General features: G+C 42.7%; 1 protein-coding gene across 1 annotated transcript in view; it reads left to right on the top strand.

Annotated features, from left to right (window-relative positions):
- Positions 1-21,285, top strand: part of LOC131883705 (agrin-like) — a 48,185-nt gene that overhangs the window by 17,610 nt on the left and 9,290 nt on the right. The window contains exons 3-14 of the mRNA XM_059231226.1: positions 704-808; positions 3,122-3,331; positions 11,375-11,506; positions 11,676-11,926; positions 12,911-12,995; positions 15,991-16,206; positions 16,345-16,557; positions 17,017-17,241; positions 17,701-17,819; positions 17,956-18,055; positions 19,203-19,358; positions 21,092-21,223. Coding sequence (XP_059087209.1) covers positions 704-808; positions 3,122-3,331; positions 11,375-11,506; positions 11,676-11,926; positions 12,911-12,995; positions 15,991-16,206; positions 16,345-16,557; positions 17,017-17,241; positions 17,701-17,819; positions 17,956-18,055; positions 19,203-19,358; positions 21,092-21,223 — 1,944 coding nt within the window. The remainder of the gene's footprint in view (positions 1-703; positions 809-3,121; positions 3,332-11,374; positions 11,507-11,675; positions 11,927-12,910; positions 12,996-15,990; positions 16,207-16,344; positions 16,558-17,016; positions 17,242-17,700; positions 17,820-17,955; positions 18,056-19,202; positions 19,359-21,091; positions 21,224-21,285) is intronic.

The raw sequence follows: 21,285 nt of genomic DNA, 5'->3' as shown, positions 1-21,285 counted from the left end.
CATTCAAATAACCCTCAAGGTTGTTCTCATTAAGCTTGAAAGTACTTAATCTATTTCATCACATTGCTTCAAAGTCCCCTTACTCTCACATTGGATATGCGTTGAATAGCCAATCATATCAGTAAGCATAAAAAATAAAGATCAGCAGAGTTTTTCTTTTTGGTTTGGGTTTTCATAGGCTTTACTAACCGTTGTAAAGAATGTAATCTCTTGTACCATTGCTATTAGTATAAATTTGTATTCAGACATAATTCACTAAATTTGTTGTCTGGCCATTTGAAAATGGCAAATATGAGCGAATTATATGATACAAATGAAATGTGAAATGAAGTGTTCACTTTTCTTTGTTCGTAAGTTGAGACAGCAGTTGATGATGCTTGTTTGTTTTGAAACATGACCTTCAGACTGAATCAACATGTTCTGCTAAAGCCTCCATTTGCAACTTTCATAAGGGGAAAGGGTACAACAAGCCAGAATGAAATGTCATGGCAATCACACAGCATTTCAATGAAAGTAAAGACTTGGCAATATCGATTAAACCTCACCGTTCTTGCTAAATATTCCATGATCGTTTAGCGGCAACGGCAATTTAACTTTAGGTTTAGCATGTATCCTTGACATCTGACTTTCCAATAGACCTTTAGAATTCCTCAAACGTCTCTCTACAGAACCTGATGATCAATCAATGGTTGTTGCTTTTTAGATTATGTGACCAATCTCCTGTCCTCGTCACCTCCGTCATCCACTTCCTCGTCCTCGTCTTCGTCGTCGACGACCTCGTCCAAACATCATACCGCACTTTCCACTAGTAAGTTGCCAAACTTCTAATGAATGGTCACATACGTCGGCCTGCATATGTCAACCCGGAGAGAGAGAAGGGGGGGGGGGGCTTGGGGGGTTCAAAGGCAAACATTTGCATGATTACTAATTCAGATTTTAATCTTGAGGGATGAAGTAGAGACCATTTTTTAGGTTGAAAGACTGGGGTTAGGTTAGTAGCTCGATCAAACCACAAAAAAGAGGAAATGGAGGGAGTCGCCTTTAGTTTGAGCCCAGTTTTCAAGCGAGTGTGACTCGAGGAAGTAAGTTTCTTTTTTATGCTTGTGCAGTAAAGGTCATGTTATGAAGTGGGTGGGTTGACTGCCAAGACAGACCACCAACTCCGATCGGACATGATTGCACCTTTGAAAGTTCTTGTGAGCCCCCCTTTTGTTTTACTTGAATGAGAATAGAACTTTTTCAGATTTCCACCGAGGATTCAACTTAGGCCTCTCTCTTGGTGCTCATTGCTCAGGAGGAACTCGACAGAGCTGTTTGGCTGGTTGGCTTGGCCAAGAACCACAGGAATAGGGACCGGGAACTAACGTAGAGTTGAGAATCAACCTTTTGGAATAGAATAGACACATATTATTCCTCCTTCTTTTAAGGAGATTGATTCCAGATAGCTTCAACTGCACACTTTAATTTTCTGCTCGATTCAAACCCTGGATCAATAGTTATGCCCTTTCAAAGGATATCTCTTTGTAGAATGAATGAGCTAGCCTCTTTTGTTAATTGAATACCACGAAAAGGCTTCCAATTACATATGCTCTTTCAAAGTCCAGTAGATAAAAAACCTTTTTATCCAGTCGTTTGAGTGAACTGCAATTGAAAACAAGCAATTGCTGTGACTAGGGCTCAGTCTCATTAGAGGAAGAATGCAATGCATTGACTGGAATCGGAGTCGTTCATTTTGAACCTTAGTGCCCCTCCGCATTCCAGTGGTTCATGGTTGGGCGCGAGCACGCATGCAGGATCGAGGAAGGTTTTTAGTCCCTTGATGGGTGAGAGGTGATCAAAGGGGAGGAGGGGTGTGGGATCAAAAGAGATTAGAGGCTTGGATGGATGGATGGGTCAACCAAATTTTAAGGATGTAACACACTCCACCAGAATTATTCTTTCATTTGACTATGCATGACCAATCCCAATAGAAAGAGGTGGAGGAACTGAAGGAAGGTCATCAAGGTCGGTAGCCTTGATCCAGAGCTACGAGACTAAATTTCTTGGCGTGAATCAACAACAACCAAACTCGGCAATCGCGGACGCGCCTCCTTTCGCCTTTCAGCTTCACGCTTCACAATTCAGTCCGTAAGGAACGCGAGGCTCCGGATAAAGAGAAATAACAAGGAAATCAGCCTTATCACGGCCAGAGGCTAGCTAGTTGTCAATTGCATGTACATAATCGATCTACAGCCTTCAGGTGTAGTGAAAGTAGGTGAAAGCCTTAAGTCTTGTTATTGGAGCCCTCGTCTCAGTCCGGATGGTGAATACTTGGCCGATCTCGAATCGCACAATATTTATTAATGAATGTCAGTTTAATGAGCGCCACAGCTTCAAGCTTGACCAATAAAAAGTTGGCTTTGAGCAACCATATGCAACATCAAAGAAAAGTAACAATTCAATCGAGAGAGGCTCTAGTTGTAGTTGGGGGGAAACAGTGGAGGACATTCTAGAAAATCGATATTTCAGCCCACTCGATGTGGTGTTTAAACGCGACTTTAGCCAATTGTGCCCAATCTCGTAAGCGGTTACATGTTATGGTGCTTGTCCTGACAATACTTTATATGGCACGAAAACCTGGCCAAAACTAATGATTGAGCAAATTCTTGTACAAACCCTAAAAGCCAGGACTTATGTCCTGGCTTTTCGTTCCAATGTGAGCTTTGTGCTTTGAACATTCCAAGGACAAAGAAATAAAGTGTTGTTTTTCTCCTTCAGACTGTTTTAAGTCGCTGCAGAATGTGTACCGGAATATGATGCTACATTTACATTCGTAACTAAAGAGCAAATTTGGTCGCTCCTTTGTACTTGTTTGTCTCAAACGTTCGAAGAGATAAATTTCCCTTTGAAGTTAATCCATTTACGTACAGGAAGTACACGTTTCTTGGCGCCAAGCAGCATCCCGAAAGGGGTCCATTTCTAAATGTTGTGGCTCTCAAACATACAAGATCCACTTGCGCTGACAATTAGACAATTTCTTTTCGACGTCCTGGAATAGTATCTTCTTGGTCGAGAAATGAACGTGCCAATGAGGTAGTCATCCCTGTCCCTAAGATTGAATTGTGTGTTTCATTTTCTCCAGAACGATGCGACGAGGGTCTGTGTGCCTTTGGAGGCGTGTGCGTCTCCACTGCCACTGGAGGGAGTCGTTGCCAGTGCGAAGATTCCTGTCCATTTGTCTACAATCCCGTGTGTGGATCTGATGGTGTCACCTACGATAACGAATGCAAGCTCAAATTAGCCGCTTGCCAAAAGAAGAGGCTCATTCGACAAGTGGCCGACGGTGCTTGTGGTGAGTGACGTAATCTTTTCTCTCCAGCTAGTCAGCGACACCACTTTCGATTCAAGAGGCTCTTCAAGGTTCAGAGAGTTGAAGGACTGGTATGACAATAAATGAACCAATGTTTCTTCTCGTTTGTCCCGTCCGTCCCGTTGGTCGCGTTCACTCCGATTTAGCAGTTGCTGTTGTTGTCCTTCCTCCTCTTCCTCGTCCTCTCTCTCTCCTCCTATCCTCCTCTGTGGTCTATTATTACTCTGTCTCATTTTGGCTGGAATTCAGCCTTCCGATGAGAGTCCTAATCCCAACTCCACACTTCAAAACAAGAGTACCAAGGGAGGAGGGTTCAAGACCAGCGAACTCAACCAGTAGCGCCACTAAAGTGAGATTGGTTGGTCGGTTGGCCGGTTGGTCGGGTGGTTGACTAGATCCATCCGACAACGACTAATTCCAGTCTTACAGGTCGTTTGCCTGTCGCTGGAATAGAAATGTAGGCCAAACAATAATAATTCCCTGCGATGAGCTCGAACTTCTCGTGGGAAAAGTTTCGCGACATTCACTCCAATGAACCTGAGCGAATTTGTGTGCCACGTTCTTTTGTTACCCAACGACCCTAAATTTTGACAGGCGTGTGATCCCCGCCAAAAACAGGAGCCGAGCTTGCTAGCCTCTCGTTAACAGACTTAAGTGAAGCCTGGTCTTAAAACTGTGGGATTGCCATGTTTGTGCGAACCATGGGGGAACAACCATGGTGCTAATTTTCTCTTTAATATGATCCGAAAATGATCCACATCCAATTCCGATATGGCTGACCCTGGACCAATACATAGCTTGTTGATTTCTGCAAATTATCCATGCGTCTAGTGATAAGGTGATCATTTCGGCAAGTGCGCCCCCAATTTTTTTCTACAGGGTTTTTCAAATATTCCTGATCAAGGACGTCATTTGAATGTGATTAAATCAGGGCAATAATCAAGATTTAAGCAGTAAACAGTTCATTTGTATGTACCTTTAGTTAAATGAAGTTCTCCAAATTTATCACATATTTTTCTTAGGTCCTTAGGTTCAGCCTAACTACTGGCCGTACTAAAGGCTACAATATTCGCCCTCCCTATCATGCCTGGTAATAATGGTGTAATTAGGATTTCTTTTTACAGTAATATCCCATGGCAAATGCAACAATCATATCACAATAGAATGACTTAGAGGGAGGGCCCTCTAGAATGACCATTATTTACTCAGTTGTCCAAAGTTAAATGGAAGGTAAATGATGGCGTTGCATCTTGATCAATATCAACCAATGTAAATGATTTCTTAATTGAAGGAGGGAGAAATGTTGAAATCTGATCGTCAGAGTAATATTGTTGAGGAGAAATTCAAGCTTTTTAAGACATATTTCACAAACCTTGCCCCCAAATATCTGGACAACCGTGTACGTATATTCAGGTTTACATATTCCCATCTGTAACGGTTCTAGTGGAGAGTGAAGCAGATGGTCCACGAGAGTCTTTGAAGGTGGAGTAACTTACTTGGAATCTTGCTTCGTCTCAGTCAGAGGGAGCTCTTTTGTCTTCTTCTTTACTTCGCCTTCCTCCGCCTTCCTCTTGGTCCTCTTGGCCCTCTTCGTTGTCCCCTTAACAGAAGCACTACCATGCACCCCTATTGTAGCTTGAGTTGTTGAGTTGTTTCCTGTGTCCCAACGGCAATTTCCCCCTTTCGGTAAATTATAGTAATAAGGCCATTTTCACTAGGCGGCCTTTTATCCTTTAAGAAATGGCTCATTGGCCGTTACTCGCCAGAGAGTGCGAGAGACAGAGGAAAAGAGAGAGAGCGAGCTAATACCACTCTTAGAACTGCCTCTTTTTCGTCTTCAACAACTAACTCGTGCTGATAGGGTGGCCTACTTGTCCTACGCGCTCTTGCAACAGAAGTTGCTGTTGTTGTTGCTGTTGTAGATCGTGGCCCCTTACTCAGCCTCTAGGCCCCAAGTTCAATCCCACTAAAACCAACTGGTCAGGAAAGGAAGCCTGCTGGTTCGAGTTTAATAGAGCCATGAGTTGATAGACAACGACGACTATCGGAAAGTTACGTTCGTCCCTTCGTCCCTGCATGCAGCTTTTGGACAGTCGAATTACAACAACATGTAGGCCTTCCATGGTCATCGTCTACTTCACGTCTCATCTTGGTTCGGGATCTGCGCTTTGCGGGATATTCTTCATCATATCAGACGACGGAGATATCTAAGACCACTCGGCCTCCCAATGACCAAGGCCAGAGCAGGAGCGACACTTTTGGTCCTCGAGATCCAAAGGTCACTCGCTGCTTGCCTGAAAGGGCCTTTTCATTTTTTTGCAACCTCCGGTTTCTTGCCCGAGAAACGACCTGGTATGTTCATGAAGGCCGAGCAAGGGTCGAGGAAGAAAGGCTCGCTAGTGCATTTCATGATGGCTTTTTTCTAGGCCAATAAAAACCTCAATGGAAAAGAGGGAGGCTGTGAAGGCCAAGATTCACCTAGCATTAGGATGCCGTTGACGCTATTCGTAAGAACTCAGACAAGTGCTGGAAATGGCAACAACTCGTTCTACTGCCTTCACTACACCTGATGGGCCCTGGAAATTCTTCTTGCTTTTCACATCATAGTGACGGACAAAGACCAATACAAATTGATCATACAGTAGTAGGCGCATTTAGTTGTCACTCGATCCAGGAAAAAAAACGAATTCACCTCTCATGTTTAATCGATTGGAAAATAAACAAGTTTTCTGGTTATCTGTGCATAACACTAAGTGATTTTGGGCTACTAGACAGTCTTTGTTAATCAATCTTCCTCAGCGTACGCAGGTATTGTTGGGTTTTTAAACTTGTCACGGGCACATTGAATTGAAAATCTTTGCATTTTGCCAGTACTTCTTCATTACTTAGGTTTTGACGGAACCTTCAAAGTTGAAGCTCCAACCCATTTCCTTGGGCAACCCTCAAATTTGCGTTTGATGGACAGGGATTGGAAACGAAGTTTTGCTTCCATAAGATCGAGAAGAAAAAAGGTCTTTGGTCGATGGAACCTTTTGATCAAAAATGTCCTCTGTCATGTTACATCACGACAGATTTCAATCATGGTTCCCCTGAGAAACTTGAGAACGGAAATGAAGGAATGTAACGATACGGAAGTGGCTTGAAATTGCCCGGGATACCCACAGCTACAATACTTTACTAGCTGATGACGGTATTGGGAAATGCACGCATGCTTGCATGTTGTCAAAAGGTACTTGGTGTATTAAGCACGAGGAAAACTAATGAACCCTGTATAATCCTCTCTTGAGCGTGAGCCAGCTTACAATTTCGGCCTTCATCTGGGTTTGTTCAATTCATTCTAAGAATGGGCAGAAAGCATTATGTATTTAGATATAATCCATCCCTAAGTCTTGACTGCGGTAAGCCTCCAGTGATCTTGTTACTAGATTGTTTCATATGAATAAGCGACAGTAGGGCTCACTTCCATTTTGACCCTTTAAGTGTCACATTGAAAAAATTCGAAGGCAGAGTTGCCACTTCAAACTCCGTTCACACTGATTACAAACCATTCCATTCTCTATTCATTGACAAATAGCAATTCAGTGACTCGCAATTTTCATCTTTCTTTTTTTGCTGAACTTTGACCAATGTACGGGTTGTACTTGATCTTATTTTACCCACTTTATTTACTACGTACAGAACATGTTTTGTTCAACATGTGCAACGAGCAAGACCGACGAACCGAAAAAAATAGGGCTGGGTTTCAAATTTTACTTTGAAGCAAACTTGGCAATGCAAAAGCCTTGAGGCGACGTTGTGTAAAGCCGAACAATTTTCTTCTGTTTGAACTTTTTTCAATTATGATTAACGCCTGGATGAATGTTGTTTGAAGTGCTGCGGAGCTTTCCGGGCAAGAAAGGCTCCAAATGAAGACAACGGGCTCAACAACCTTACTTGATCGAACGAACTATTTCCCAATTCCCCTCTACTCGTAATGCCCAAAGTCTCTTGAATCAGCCTTGCCTTAGAGTACAGCCAGGTTTGGCCTTCATTATTACCACTTCCATGCAAGAACGACGCGGCTTGATTGGCAATGATATGGTAAATTGTGTATCGATTGGAACCCCGTGTCCTGTTTCTTATATTCTTCATGAAGCAACGATGTCAAACATTGAAAGAAACCTCAAGAAAAGTATCATTTATTATGATTATAACGGAGAAAGTTGGACATGAATTGCTGTATGATTTATGGCTCATTTCTGCTCATAAAACTTATCACCGTCCACCCTCTGATGATCAATATTTGATATGATTTCAAACCTAGATTCCTTGGGAATGTTTTGAACTTTTGATTCATAAATAAAATTTTAAAGGTCTCGTTTGCAGTTCTTGTTAAAGATTTCATTCAGCATGACGAAGTCATTTTCTTCACTCAAATGCCATTCACTACATTTTTGAAGAGTCTTTCCTTGACATTGAAGTGATCTTATTTTTATTTTGCTACATCCTTGAGTGCCACATCCCTATAGAGTCAAGCCACGAAAAACGTAAATTGATTGTTTTACCACCACAAAAGTTTCATTTCAATGGTAAACCTAAAAGAGTAGATAGAGTATTATAGTTTGAGTCCAACAATCCCAACGAAATTTGACTCTATCCACAGAACTCGCTCGTCTGTTTATTAACAATTAAACATGCGAAACGGCTACTCCAAAACCAAGCTTGAGCCAGTGGCTTTGGAAAGCTGTGGCTATGGCTGTAGCTCCAAACGACAGAACTTTCACTCGTGTCAAATGACCAATTTGGGATCACGCAGCATTGTGCCAATTGCCACTAAGCTCAGCACCTTAATATAGCTGTGTCGAGCCAAAGCCAAAAAATGGACCATTGTCGAGAAAAAAAAACTCCATTTACTTGTCGCCTGTCACTTTTTAAAGAGAAAGCACACTACCGTTGTACAGCAGTCCTTGATTTCTTCCGTCACAAAATGCGATACCCTTTTTTCGATGATATTTTTTTGGTTTTCTCTGGATGGCTTTGACCATTGATAAACTGATTTTACTGTGGGACTCTCCCGTTTTGCCAGAAAATTAAGTTCAAGCATGTTACTGAAGTTGTTGAGAACACTTGAGCCAAGGTGTTCGCTAAAATTTGCCGATGTTATGAATTCCACAATCTAAACGTTTGACATGAATAAATGTGCATTAGGAAGGCCTACTTTGAACTTGAACAATCACTCGATTGTAAGCGCAACAGATTCGTGGCCTTAATGCATGTAAGGGATGCGTACGCACATGCTTTCGTTGTATTTTTATTCGATTACGGCCGAGAAAGGTTGTAGCATATTCAGGTTTTGATTTATGTGCTTTGACTCCTGTTAAACACATATTTGATGGTATACTTCCCCGAAAGACTCTATTCTTTCGCATTGATTAATTATCAATACGCGTATTGGAAACATCAGTCCACTTTGCAACATTGTGTGTTCAGTGCAACAGTGCCGAAGAAGGACGACAGCAGAAAGCTTCAACTATTGCCCCGGCTGGCCCTATGTTCGTCTGATAATTGAAAATTGATCCAGTCAGAATAAATCATCAAGGAGCTAGCCCAAGGAAAGGCGTTCAAAAGTACCTGTGAATGGTGAAAGACATACTTTTCGCCAAGGCCGCCACAGCATCGCTAAAAAGGTGTCAATTCAAGGATCACAAGCCAAGATCGGCCGACACAGTGAGTCAACTTGATCAGGTGGGTTTTAGTGAAGGTGGTTCCAAGCAAAGGCACCATATGCACACTGCATGTTTGAGTTTGAGAATCTATTAGCCGGGTTGGATCATCTCTTGAATAGCGAGCGGCAACGTCATGCTTTCAGTCGGTCGACGGCAAGCGAGACCTCATGGCCGAGACCGCTTTTGGAACATGGGAACTACTCTTGCACTGGGGGGGGGCATAGTGAGACCAGAGGGGCTTGGAATATTAATTTTCTTGCCAACACTTAGTCAAGGTCTCATGGGATCAATTCAATTTGCCCATGCACGAACCAACTCCCTCGCAGGTCAATTCGTTCATAATATTTCCCTTCTTTATAGCCACACATAGTTTCGAGATCCCTGGCCAACTCAATAGTTGGTGCTACACCCAATACAGAACAAGCAATATAAGTCAACCACTCTTTGAATATGAGTTCCATGGTCCTTGTGTGTTGTGTCTCTACATTTCAATTCCTTTTTTGCTTCTTTCTCAATTTGTTGTTTCTTTCGGTGTTAGGACGGCTCCAACCCGGTAGGTCCTTGGTTGTGTGTGACTCCCTCATCTCGGGCTTGTTTTCTCTTACCATCAAGATTGATAGATTGCTCAAAGAAAGATGTAAGTTCGTTCTAGGAAATGACTTGTCAAGAGTAGCTTTCATTTGGACTAATACCTATTGCTGGTATAATACATGTACCCTTTTGGTGGTAGTAGCGGTGATGGAGAGGATACAAACAAGAACACAGAAATGAAGGTTGAGAAGGCCGAAGACCTTCAGGAGTGGCCTTCAGTCAGGTGCTGAACAATACCAACGTATGCGTAAAGCTTTGCTCATTATTTTAACATGTGGTAATTGTAGCTCAGAACCTTGGAACACCTTGAGGAAATAAGGACATTCCTGTTGCTTAATGATCCAAGGAGAAAATTAAAAGTGAGCTTTTTACTAATCCCGACAAATTACACAGACAGACAGCGCTCTTTGTGTACATAAGCTGTACTATGCCTGCTGTATTATAGGAATGGTGCCAGACTAATGGTGAGTTATTGGACCCCTCAATTATCATTCTGAAGCAACACTGATATTAAATTTTCACGGGATTTGATTATTCATCCCAAGATCGCAATCTGATAATCCGAGACGGGCAGAGTGTCAATTATTCATTGCTCATTCCTGGCCTCGAAAATGGATCCGCAATTCGAATTGCAATGACAAGTGGAAGCAAGTTGACCTTCGAATTGGAGACAACACTCTCCTGCTTGCCCTATCTAGCCCGTCGTAAAAATATCAAAACCTCTATGAAGCCTTACTTCTTTTCTTAGGGACGTAATTTGTACAGATATTATTGCCAGATTATGTGGGATTAGGGCCAATGATTGGAAAAATAAATCCCCGATAGGAGCCAAACAGAGTCGATTACTCGAAACGTTCGGTTTTCGGTCCGTCCATGGTTCACAAGAAAGAGCAAGAGAAACGAAAGAAACACAAACAGCCAAGGCGACTCTGTCGTTCTTAATCCATTTTGGAGCCGTTAATTAATGTTTTCAGGAAAGTCACCCCATGAAAGTGATCTACCGCATAGAGTAGTGCCGTAGCCGTCTACTAGTATGTATTGGAGTACCGGTACTGGATTAGGCACGGTGAGCTGTGCCAGAGCTCTCTGGGTCCAAAGGATACCTGGGTCTCCGTCACACTCTCCCCTCCCAATGTCAGGCAAACCACACTGCCAAACTATCCGAAGAGCATGAACCTCACCTTCGACGCTCAACACAGTTTGTGTCACAACTTAAATGATTGATTATTGGCAGCTTTTATCAACAACGGAAACAACAGAACACAAAAAGAGACCACCAGGCTCTAGCTCTTTACCGTACGTACTCGTCCACTGCGAAGAAACGACAGTCTTGGGATGTTCGTTGGGTCGAAAAGCCTTTGAACTTCGAGTCATTAGCTTTGAAGCATTCTCAATGCACTACAGGCGTCTATGACAAAGTAGGATTTTTCTAATGGCAATAACTATGTGACTTCACATTGCACATGTGTGAGGACAAGCGTACAATCAGTTTCTGCATTATCTACATATGGTGGCAATGAAATGTCAGTTCCAAGGGGGAATTAAAGCGTTCTTAGTTCGCCCCTCTACCTTTTCAGTAGGGTCTCTGAAAATTGATGAATGGGTTTCAGATAACTTTGTCAAGATTTAGTTCGAAGGCAAACAAGAATTTTCCTTTCATATTCAGCAACAAAAAGGCCCTCTGCTCATCTGCCACATTAAACACGATTGTAATTTTCTGTATTTTTAGGTGGGTTTGATCCATGCTCAAGCCTTACTTGTCCCCAATATTCCATATGTGTTCCTGCTTATGACGGGACCTCGGCGTCCTGCCAATGCCCGCAACATTGCTCAGAAGACGTGGTCAACCAGGTTGTCTGTGGTAAGTCAAATCCCAAAATATCTCGCCAAAGAACGAAATCCAATTTAGTTCCGAAAATACGTGAATCTCCTGGCCTCTTTTGTTTTGATATGAAGAGTCCTTCAAAGCGACTAACAATAACAGATTATAAATGTCGATTTTTTTTTTCTCCTCAAATCATGTTTTCCAGGCACGGACGGCCGTGATTACGCCTCCCAATGTCACTTGGAGAAAGAGGCCTGTGAGAAACGACGAGAAAACTTGGAGGTGCGTTTCCAAGGTCGATGTAACCCTTGCCAAATGCTCAGCTGTGATTCAGGCACGGAATGCCACCTCGTTCCCGATGATCCAATGGACGATCATGCTAGGGAGGCCAAGTGCATGTGCTCCAATAACTGTCCTGACGATTTCGTTCCCATTTGTGGCAGCAATGGAAAAACGGTAAGACACATTCATTAATATGTATTGATCATAAGATAGGAAATATGAATATGCGATGGAGGTCAACCTTCACTCATTCTTAGAGGTAAAAGTACAGCAATAGCTCTATGTATGTAGGTTGTGGCAATCATTACACTATTGCATGCAGGTAATGGAATAAGTCTCAAAATCAATAGATGGCGATAAATTTCGTCCTACTTTGGGACAGTTCCTTGGAACACTAAGTTTGGGTACACTTTGAGGGTTACATTCTAGGAACTATGTGATTGAACAAAGAGAGCTGATGATCCAATTTGAGATAAGTGGGAGGCAGACAATGCCGGTGAAATATAATGTTTGATGGGAATTTGTTGATAACGTCATTGCAGACTGTCCTCCTGCTAACGGAACGTTCCGAAGAGATTGACCCGCTAGGAACATGTAGTACTTACAAAGAGCGTAAATTGACGACCATTCCCTTTGCCATTCTTAAGGAGTCACTTGTCATCCATCAATACGATGGGACTCATTGAGTTTCACAACAAAACTATCGATTGACAATTCTTTCAAGCAAGTTGAAACTACCCGAGAATAATCGTCACAAAGAGAGAAAAAGTCGTGGAGGGTAGGGTGTCTTCAAGCAAACTGATTGTCCATGCGAGACTACGGATCCCAAGAGATGAAGGACAAAATGTTGTAACAAACACTGACAGTTCCGGCAACCCTACAACATTAAAAGTTGTGGCTCTTTTCATATTTGTCATTTGCTGACGAAAAAAGTTGACCTCCACTCTAGTAATGCAACCCAATCATATTCGAGCGTGCGAATTTGAATCAATTATCGTTACAAAAAGTGCATCCTGCACCAAGCCTTTGGGGTTCAATTCCCAAAAGCCATGCTATAATCTAAGGGGGCACCCTGCATCAGCCTTGAAGCCAACATGTTCTATTTGAAATAAACTAATGTGTGTTAATTGTCATTGGCTTTTCCTTTCTGCTTTCCAGTACATCAATGAGTGCGTCATGAAATTGGATGGATGCCGTCGACGGTTGGATCTTCACTTGGTTTACACGGGAAACTGTAGCTCTGGTAAGTCTTAGGCTGGAGAACTGGGAAATCACAGGTTTTGAAATTATGCACAAGGGTGAAGGGACCTAAATAAAATGATATCGTGCTTGATCTTGCTTTTAAGGATAAGGTTAAGGAAGTTAACAGGATTCTATGCCAACAAGGCGATATGTTGGCCATGGCATTTAAAGGTACGCTATTGAATTTCACATTTGATGTACCTACCATCATGAATGAGCTCGGATTAAGCAAGGTACCTGCAAAAGCGAGCCAAGTATTCGAGGGTAATCAAGTTACATCCCAATTTTAACATACCATGGCAAGAACCGGCAATAAAACCCTAGCTTATTCTTCGGATTAATAATTGCCTCTTTCAATAGAATTGACTTTAGAGCATTCAAGAATTGAAGACTAGTCCATTGAGGTAGAGATCCAATTTAGGTCACCTTCGCGAGTAAGATATGAATTGCGAAATATTTCGGCCAAATTCCTAGATTGTGGCCGTTCCACGCCAGGTACGACTACAAAAAAGTCCTTCGCGTGCGTATTTCTAAATTATTAAAACCAGCCTTCTAGGCTCGTGGCGTGGCAAATCCACATTCTGTATGAAGTACTACACAACTCGCCAATGGAGACGGTTCCCAATTCCAAGACTACTGAGAGAACGAAAGCAGACCTGATGGCACTTGGACTGGTTTTCCGACGCCCTCGAGTCAGTGTTCATGAATTAATCACCCGCGATACGATATTTTCTTCTCACTACCGGTTATTCCCATCTTGAACTGGGAAAAAAACACCTTCACAACGCTGCCTGTGTTGGTGACTAGAGCCAATATTTTGAGAATTCTGATCCCGAGCGCCCACAAAGTTACATGGGAGTACTGTTGAAATGTTCATTACAAATGACAAATCAATCGTGATGGCATTTTGAGGGCTCCGCCATGTCCATGCTTTTGTCCCATTAAGCTACCAAACATTTTCTCCTACCTAGCAGGGCCTACTGATTGCTGACCTTTACCATGAACAGCTCTGCTTGCTCGGATCCTTATTTCTCTTGTGTGAATATTACGATGTTCTTCTTAGTAATGAAACATTAATTGCACAAATCCAAAAATTATTTCCAATTATTCGTCCCAGCGGAGCTCACGTGAGATCGACTTGGATCAATTGATAATGAAATATCTTAGTTGGTAATAGCCATTCTGTTCCTAACGTGGTTGTAGTATTTCAAGTGATTGGCCTGTTTTCGTCAATCAATAATGATATCGGCGAATTTGTCATTAACAACCCTCTTCATTCCTTGGGTTTAAAATGATGTCAAATAACTGATGCTTTAGCTCCGAAATCAAAGGTTAAAGAGGTGATCTTTCTCTAAAGGTGAATGAAGCTGGTCTGAGGTTGGAAATCAAATCACCTAGACCTTTGACCTTTAAATTTTGAGGTGAGATGATGAGTAGGGAATACAACCAACGTCTGGTTGATGAGGCCTTAACTGGCTCGAAGAGGCCTTAAACTAGAGAAGTGGAAACCAATGGCGATGGGTTACTCACGCGTTCTCTCAATCTTCGTTGGAAGACGCCAATTCAAATGGTAGGCAAAATATTATCAGTTGGGTGGAAATACATATCTTTCTCATTGCATTTACAATTATCTGGTAGTGAAAAGGGGTTGTTTCCGGCACCGGGGTTTAAACTCATGACACATGGGGAGTTATGTGCTTTCCTTGTTATTGCTGCCTCTTAGACCGCTCGGCTTCACCAGCTCCTTGTATGGCGTTCTCTTGTTAAAATAGAGTGAATCAAAAACTTCACTAAATCTAAAATGTCGATTAGCTTCTGGGCCAGTCTTTATGACCAACACCCCAGTGAGAACGTATTCTTGCCTGACTACGCCCTGGATGCCTAAATGGGGAATGCAACTACGTATGTACACGTACGGTATGGTTCTGATCCTCTTTCTTTGTACCTATTGTTGGGCCCCGAGTCAAGGTTCGATGTGTATACATCTATCTGCCTACGTACGTACGTACGTAGAACCATCACTACAAACATTCAGTTCGTTTTCCTTGCGTCTCGCTAAAGGGTGACATGAAGTTGGCCCTTGGGTTGTTGCATGACAAACATCCATTAGGTTTGTCGTTTCTTCATGATAAACCCACAGAGTTTGGCTTTCACTCTATCTTAGACGATCGCACTTGAGACTTGTAGACGAGGTTTGAATTATGTACTCTCAGCGAGATGCCTAGAGTGAGTCTCAAGTAGTTTGAAATTGCAATTAATGTTCAAAGTAGCTTTGTGATTTTTAAAGCCCAAAGAGGAAACCATATTCTAGTTTTGGAATCGTCACTTTCGCCTCAATGCCATTGCCAAATTTGCTTCATGGTGTGTGCATTTGTGCCAAGGCTTCCATGAATGCGTATATCAAAGAGTTCTAAGTAATCTGAAATTATGAATGCATTTCAATTTGGCCTTACGTATGTTCTTTCCAAATGAAAACGCGGAATGTGGACGCTTCGCGATCTCAAATGGATTGAAATTACTTGGACCGATCGTATCATACACAGGCCTAGAACGGTAAGGAGATTGGCCATGATTTGGCTCAACTCACACGACACGACGAAGCCCAGCAACGAAGCCACCAATCGAGTGAGTAGAGCGAACCCGGTGGTCTTTCAATTAATAGACCCACGTTTTATTATCAAGAAAGAACCGCCCATCGCTGCCTGACTAACTGGCCAGCCAGCTAACATAGCTATTTCTACACGATAATCGCGATGAAACACCTGCACGAGAAATGGAACTGGCATTTCCGTATGATTTATTCCGACGGCTCGAACTAGAGTAGCTGCGTCCTTGAATGGAACGGACAGTCTCGGGTAAAAGATCGCTGCGAGCCAGAGCCTCGAGGCCATTAATCGTCCAGGTTTAATGTTGACTTATACCGTGATTGAATAACCCAAGCTGGACTAATACATACGAACATTCTCAATAATGCCTTCCCTGTTCCTATTTTTCAGGCTTGAATCAGTGCAAATTGCTCAATTGCGAGTTTGGTCAGGAATGCGAGATCAACAAGCAGGGGATAACCAATTGCATTTGCCCGCAGAGTTGCGAAAAGGTTGTGCGACCGGTTTGCGCCTCCAACGGGCAGACTTATGACAATGAGTGCGAGATGAAGAAATATGGCTGCAGGAAAAAGATGGCCTTAACCATACAATACATAGGCATCTGCGGTGAGTGCTACTGCACCACCATCTTCGTCGTCGTACAGAATGAACGACGACTGATGCTACTCGTCGTGGCAACATTTTTGCTTACTTTCTCTCTTTCTCTCTCCCTTTCTCCGCGTTCCTGGTGGTTGTGTCATTCAGACTCCAATGGCCCGTGTTCCAAACGAACCTGCAATCATCATTCCATCTGTGTGGAGAGTGAGGATCTGGCTTTTTGTGAATGTCCCAAGTGTGCGGAAGAATACGCTCCTGTCTGCGGATCCGACGGTTCCACTTATCACAACGTCTGTAAGCTCCAAAGAGCTGCTTGTCAACAAGAAACTTCCATTGTCGTCGTGGAACAAGGACCGTGCAGTAAGGGCGAATTCATGACCAACTAATCGAAACAGGATTACCACCTACCATGAGTTGGCAAAGATAATTGTTTTTTCTTAAACACTTCTTGGCACTGACATCTGTCCCTTTGGTCGTTTATTTGTTTGTTTTTCATTCTCAAAGGGGATAGAGAGAAGACCTGGAAAAGCTGATTCATTCAAGTCTAGTCTCACTGATTGGTTGATTGATTGCCTGGATGGTTGATTATTTTACGATACCTGCTTTTTACAACCTGGCAAAGTTGGACCCTTGGACTGAAATATGGCACCGTTTTGGGGCGAGTTTCGTGACCAATCATAGTACTACTACTGAACTGGAGATCAGAAATAGCAACGCAAGCTTGACTAGACCTTCATTTTTTTCTCATTTTTTCCTCCTGGACAGACACAAGTTCCAGAGATCTATTCATTCTTTTCTCCGTCTTGCTATTCGTTGCAGCTGGTTGTGCCAATAAAACCTGCGATCTCTATGCTGTTTGCCACGGCGATGGTTTTGGAAATGGTCTGTGCCAGTGTCCAACTTCCTGTGAGCAGATCCCCAATGCAGATGACACAGAACAGGTTTGTGGGACTGATGGCCAGACCTACCCTTCTGAATGCCATCTTAAAATGGAAGCTTGTCAGAAGCAACAATTCATTGTGGTGGCCAATTATGGGAGCTGCGGTGAGTCGTTGGGAGCGTTTCTCCCAGTTTTTATATGTGTGTTTTTGTCTGAACATTTTATTTGCCCTTCAGTCAGAATAGTTTTGGCATCATTCCTAGTTTGGGCTTTTTGGCCCTGGAGTCTTATCCTTGGTTGGCGTTTGATTCTTGTTAAGTTGTTCATTTTAGTTGTGTTGATAAATATGACTCTTCTCAACATAAAGCTTTCTCAACCCCAACCAATGGTTCTGACTTATTGATCTGGTATTTGGTCTCTGTCAAACTTTAGTTTTAGCGTTAGCGTGTTTCGGTGGCAGTTCTTGACACTCGTATAGAGCAGAAGTCAAAGAGCAAACGAAAGTGCATGGCGATCCCATTGAGTTGGAACTATGAACTGACCATCAAAGGCAGAAGAAGACATTGTCACTTATACTACATGGTATCTACATACCGTAGTTATCTACTCTTCGTTTCCTCCAGATCTTTGTCGCGATGTCCAATGCAAACACGGTGCCCATTGCGAAAGTGGGGTTTGTGTGTGCCCAACCCATTGTCCCAACGACGTCTTTGAGCCACTCTGTGGATCTGACCTCGTGACGGTAAGATTTCTTCCCATCTTCGTAATCCTATAAATCAGAAAATCTCAAGTCAGGTTAGCAATCGTGATCTTTCAAACATTAATGAACCTCTCTTTCTCTTTCTCTACGATAATTTCTCTTTGGTTCACTTGACTAGTATGCCAATGAATGCGAAATGCTTAAAAGGACCTGTCAAAAGGATTCTCAAGTGACACTATTACACCATGGAACCTGCACGCAAAATAATGAACTCTCTGGTAAGCCATGATCTTTGTTCTTCAACCAAACCATGCAAACAATCAATTTTGAGTTGTAACATCCAGCACATCAACTATTGTAGCTTTGATTTTTAACCAGTAACGTCGTGACGGCACACTTGCCCTTATAGTTCACCCTCATGCACATGTTCCCTTTGTTGAATGCCATTCACCATTCACCGACCTATCCAAACTGCTAATGTGTCTGTATTTGAGCACCATTTTTTTCATATCGCACTAGATAAGCTCACCATCGTGCACAGGCCGAGCCGAAATTTGTCAGTTTCGGCCTCTTCGTTGCCCTTTCTACCTCAGGAGCAAATCTTATTTGATTGCTCAGACTTGACTTGTCGCTTTGGGGCCATTTGTCGCGAGGATGACCAATTTGGCGCTCACTGCATTTGTCCATTCAATTGCTCCGACGCCATCAGTAACCACGTGGTGGAGCATATTGAGAGGGACGAGGTATGCGGCTCTGATCTCGTCATGTATCCCACAACTTGCCACATGTTGAAGCGAGCCTGCGATTCGAGACAGGAAATCGTTCCCAGACCCAAACAACTTTGCCAAGGTTTGCACAATAATTCTCCACCAAAAACTCCACCGCAAGGGCGATTTGAACTTTATGTCGACACGCTAGCTTCTACCGTATGCAGACAGGCAGTCAAAGCCTCTTTCGAATGAGATTGAAAATCATTGAGTGCGGACGGGAAAGTTTTTCCTTCTCTTCTTTTTCCCTCTCAATGTTGTCGTCCGCCAATGGAACAATGGCCCAACCCACCCATCCATTGAGAGAAAGAGGGAGATTCGAATAGAAAAAAGACAACTGCACCATTTTTGCCCAAAGTATTTCTACCGCATCACTTACTTGCCACAAAGTCCATTTAATAGCACAGCTTAATTTTTTTGCCATTCTCATACTCGCACCGAAGAGCAGAGTAGAAATCCATTACCCAAAGCCCACGGTTGTAGATAAAAAATGGGAGAGGATGTGCACATCCATCGAAATTAATCCTGTTCGTCCTAAAGATCACTTCCACATACGTGCGTACCAAGTAGCAAATATACTTTGGTACTAAGTCAACAACGCGGAACTTGAGTCTAAAAAGCTGAGGGTTGGGAGTAACATCCATTTCGGTGCTTTTAGAACCCATCCCTCCAGTGCCTTGCTACGGATTGCATCCATTAAAAGACGCTACCACTGGCTTTGATCTCGATTGTGGGAATGTGCCTTATCGTGTGGACTGTCCATCAAACAGTTACTGCCATCTGACCTCGAAATTTGCCAAATGTTGCCCTAAAAGTACGTTGTGGGTATTTGGGGTTCATCCATATTTGTTTTGCTCGTCTGCGTTCGTGTCTGTCCATTGTTGCAAAATTCCAAGTACCAAAGATTATGTAGGTTGGGTCCAAACCTCCAGAGGACTTTGAGCGACCAAGAGGCGTCCTTGTATCGAACTCTAACACAGTCAAAGATGTGTTCCGAGGATGCTTGTATTGTTGCACACTAGTATTTGTGGGAGCCTCAGGTGTTGAAGGGAGATCTATTCAGCACGGGCGTCCCCAAAGGTGTTACTTTGTGTTCTCTTCATATACAGCATACATACAGTCTATGTATGGAGTCGGAGTACGTCCACGTTCGTCGGTATTACTAAAAAGCATGCTCCGCTGTAAATATGATCTCATCAGTGGGCGTATCCCTTATCGAATTAGAGGCATGATATGTTAGTCACTTGAAGTTGAGGGCATGTCAGGATAATTCAAGTGAAGTTGCATGGCTGCAACATGCGAAAAGAACGATGAAGTTTTCTAACGTTTTGACCCACTTTCTGACCTTATTTTGTCACTAACCAGGGTGACTACTTATGCGACTCCAAACCTTTATTACATCATTACCAGGCTTTGATCGACTTGAAATCAGATTGTAAAAAAACTGTTCAGCGCAAAATTCTAAACTGTTTATTCTTGATAGGATCAAACGAATTTTCAAAAGTGACGTTCCCAGAAAATGTTTGAAGTAAAAATTCCAATAGATCCCAAAGGAACTTGAAAAAGTCATTGATGAGTAAAGAACCAACCCTGGTTTGACCTAAGAAAAAACCAGGGTTATTTATTGGGGCTTTCTAATGGGTTTCCGACATGCCGCTAGAAATGTCAAATACAATTGAAAATGGAAATTGGTAAGCCAAAAAGCGCAAGCTATCGTGATTTTTATTTGATCCTATCATTTTTACTTATGCTCTATTTCCTTCTTCGGCCGCCATCTAGGGATGAAATCTTAAGACTACGATTTAACTTCACCATATTCTACGCATGTAAATTAAAAAGAAACAACGTACTTCAAATATGTGGGGTCCAAACCCAGGGACAAGTCATTTGGAACGCCATCTTGAATACGTACATCCTTGTTTGCACATATTTCTTCCCTTATTTATGTCATAGCTCGTCGGATTCGTCTGTGGCAAGCCACTCTAGGGCGAAATAAGGACACCACGCACAGAGCCCCCACCACCCCGGATTGCCTGTTTGAGACTTTTGGTTGTTGTGAGGATGGGTTGACCACAGCTCTGGGCTCAGACAACCAAGGGTGCCTTCCACGAACCCCAGGCGCTCCTTGCGATTGTAATGTGTTAGGTATTTGCTTACTTACTTGCCCGACCATTTGTGCAGCCTAATCGTTAGTTTGACTAACTTTACGCCATTCTCAAGGGGTTGAAAAGTTTTCACAGCTTCTGCCTCATGCGCCAAAATTGGTTGTTTAGTGCTGCTAATCTACTTATTAGATAATTCAAAATCCGGTTAATTTATTCGTTTGGTCGATTTGCGTGGTTGACCACCGTTATTGCCCAAGTCGCTTATTGGATTGTATAGCCTCACACCTATTTTATATCTATGTCTTCCTACGGGTCTTCTTCATTCTCCTCTAATCATCATTTTTAACCGAAGTAGAAATAGTAAATAACAAGTAATCGGTAGATATTGGTCCATTTTCCACTTTAATGCATTGGTTTTACCCATTTCCGGGTTGTTTTTTAGGCACGCACCAATGTAATGACCTCTCTGGTCATTGTGACTGTAGACCGGGAGTAGGAGGAAGGAAATGCGATCGTTGTCTCCCTGGATTCTGGGGCATAAAGCTCATTTTGGGCGGTTCCAATGGATGTACACGTAAGACACAGCACAAGCACTAACACGATTATACTTCATTACGATAACACTTGCACATACCT

This window comes from Tigriopus californicus, chromosome 7 (genome assembly GCF_007210705.1).
Source record: "Tigriopus californicus strain San Diego chromosome 7, Tcal_SD_v2.1, whole genome shotgun sequence".
In the NCBI taxonomy this organism is placed as follows: domain Eukaryota; kingdom Metazoa; phylum Arthropoda; class Copepoda; order Harpacticoida; family Harpacticidae; genus Tigriopus; species Tigriopus californicus.
Note: the sequence above shows the minus strand (reverse complement) of the source record. Positions and strands in the feature narration are given on the sequence as shown.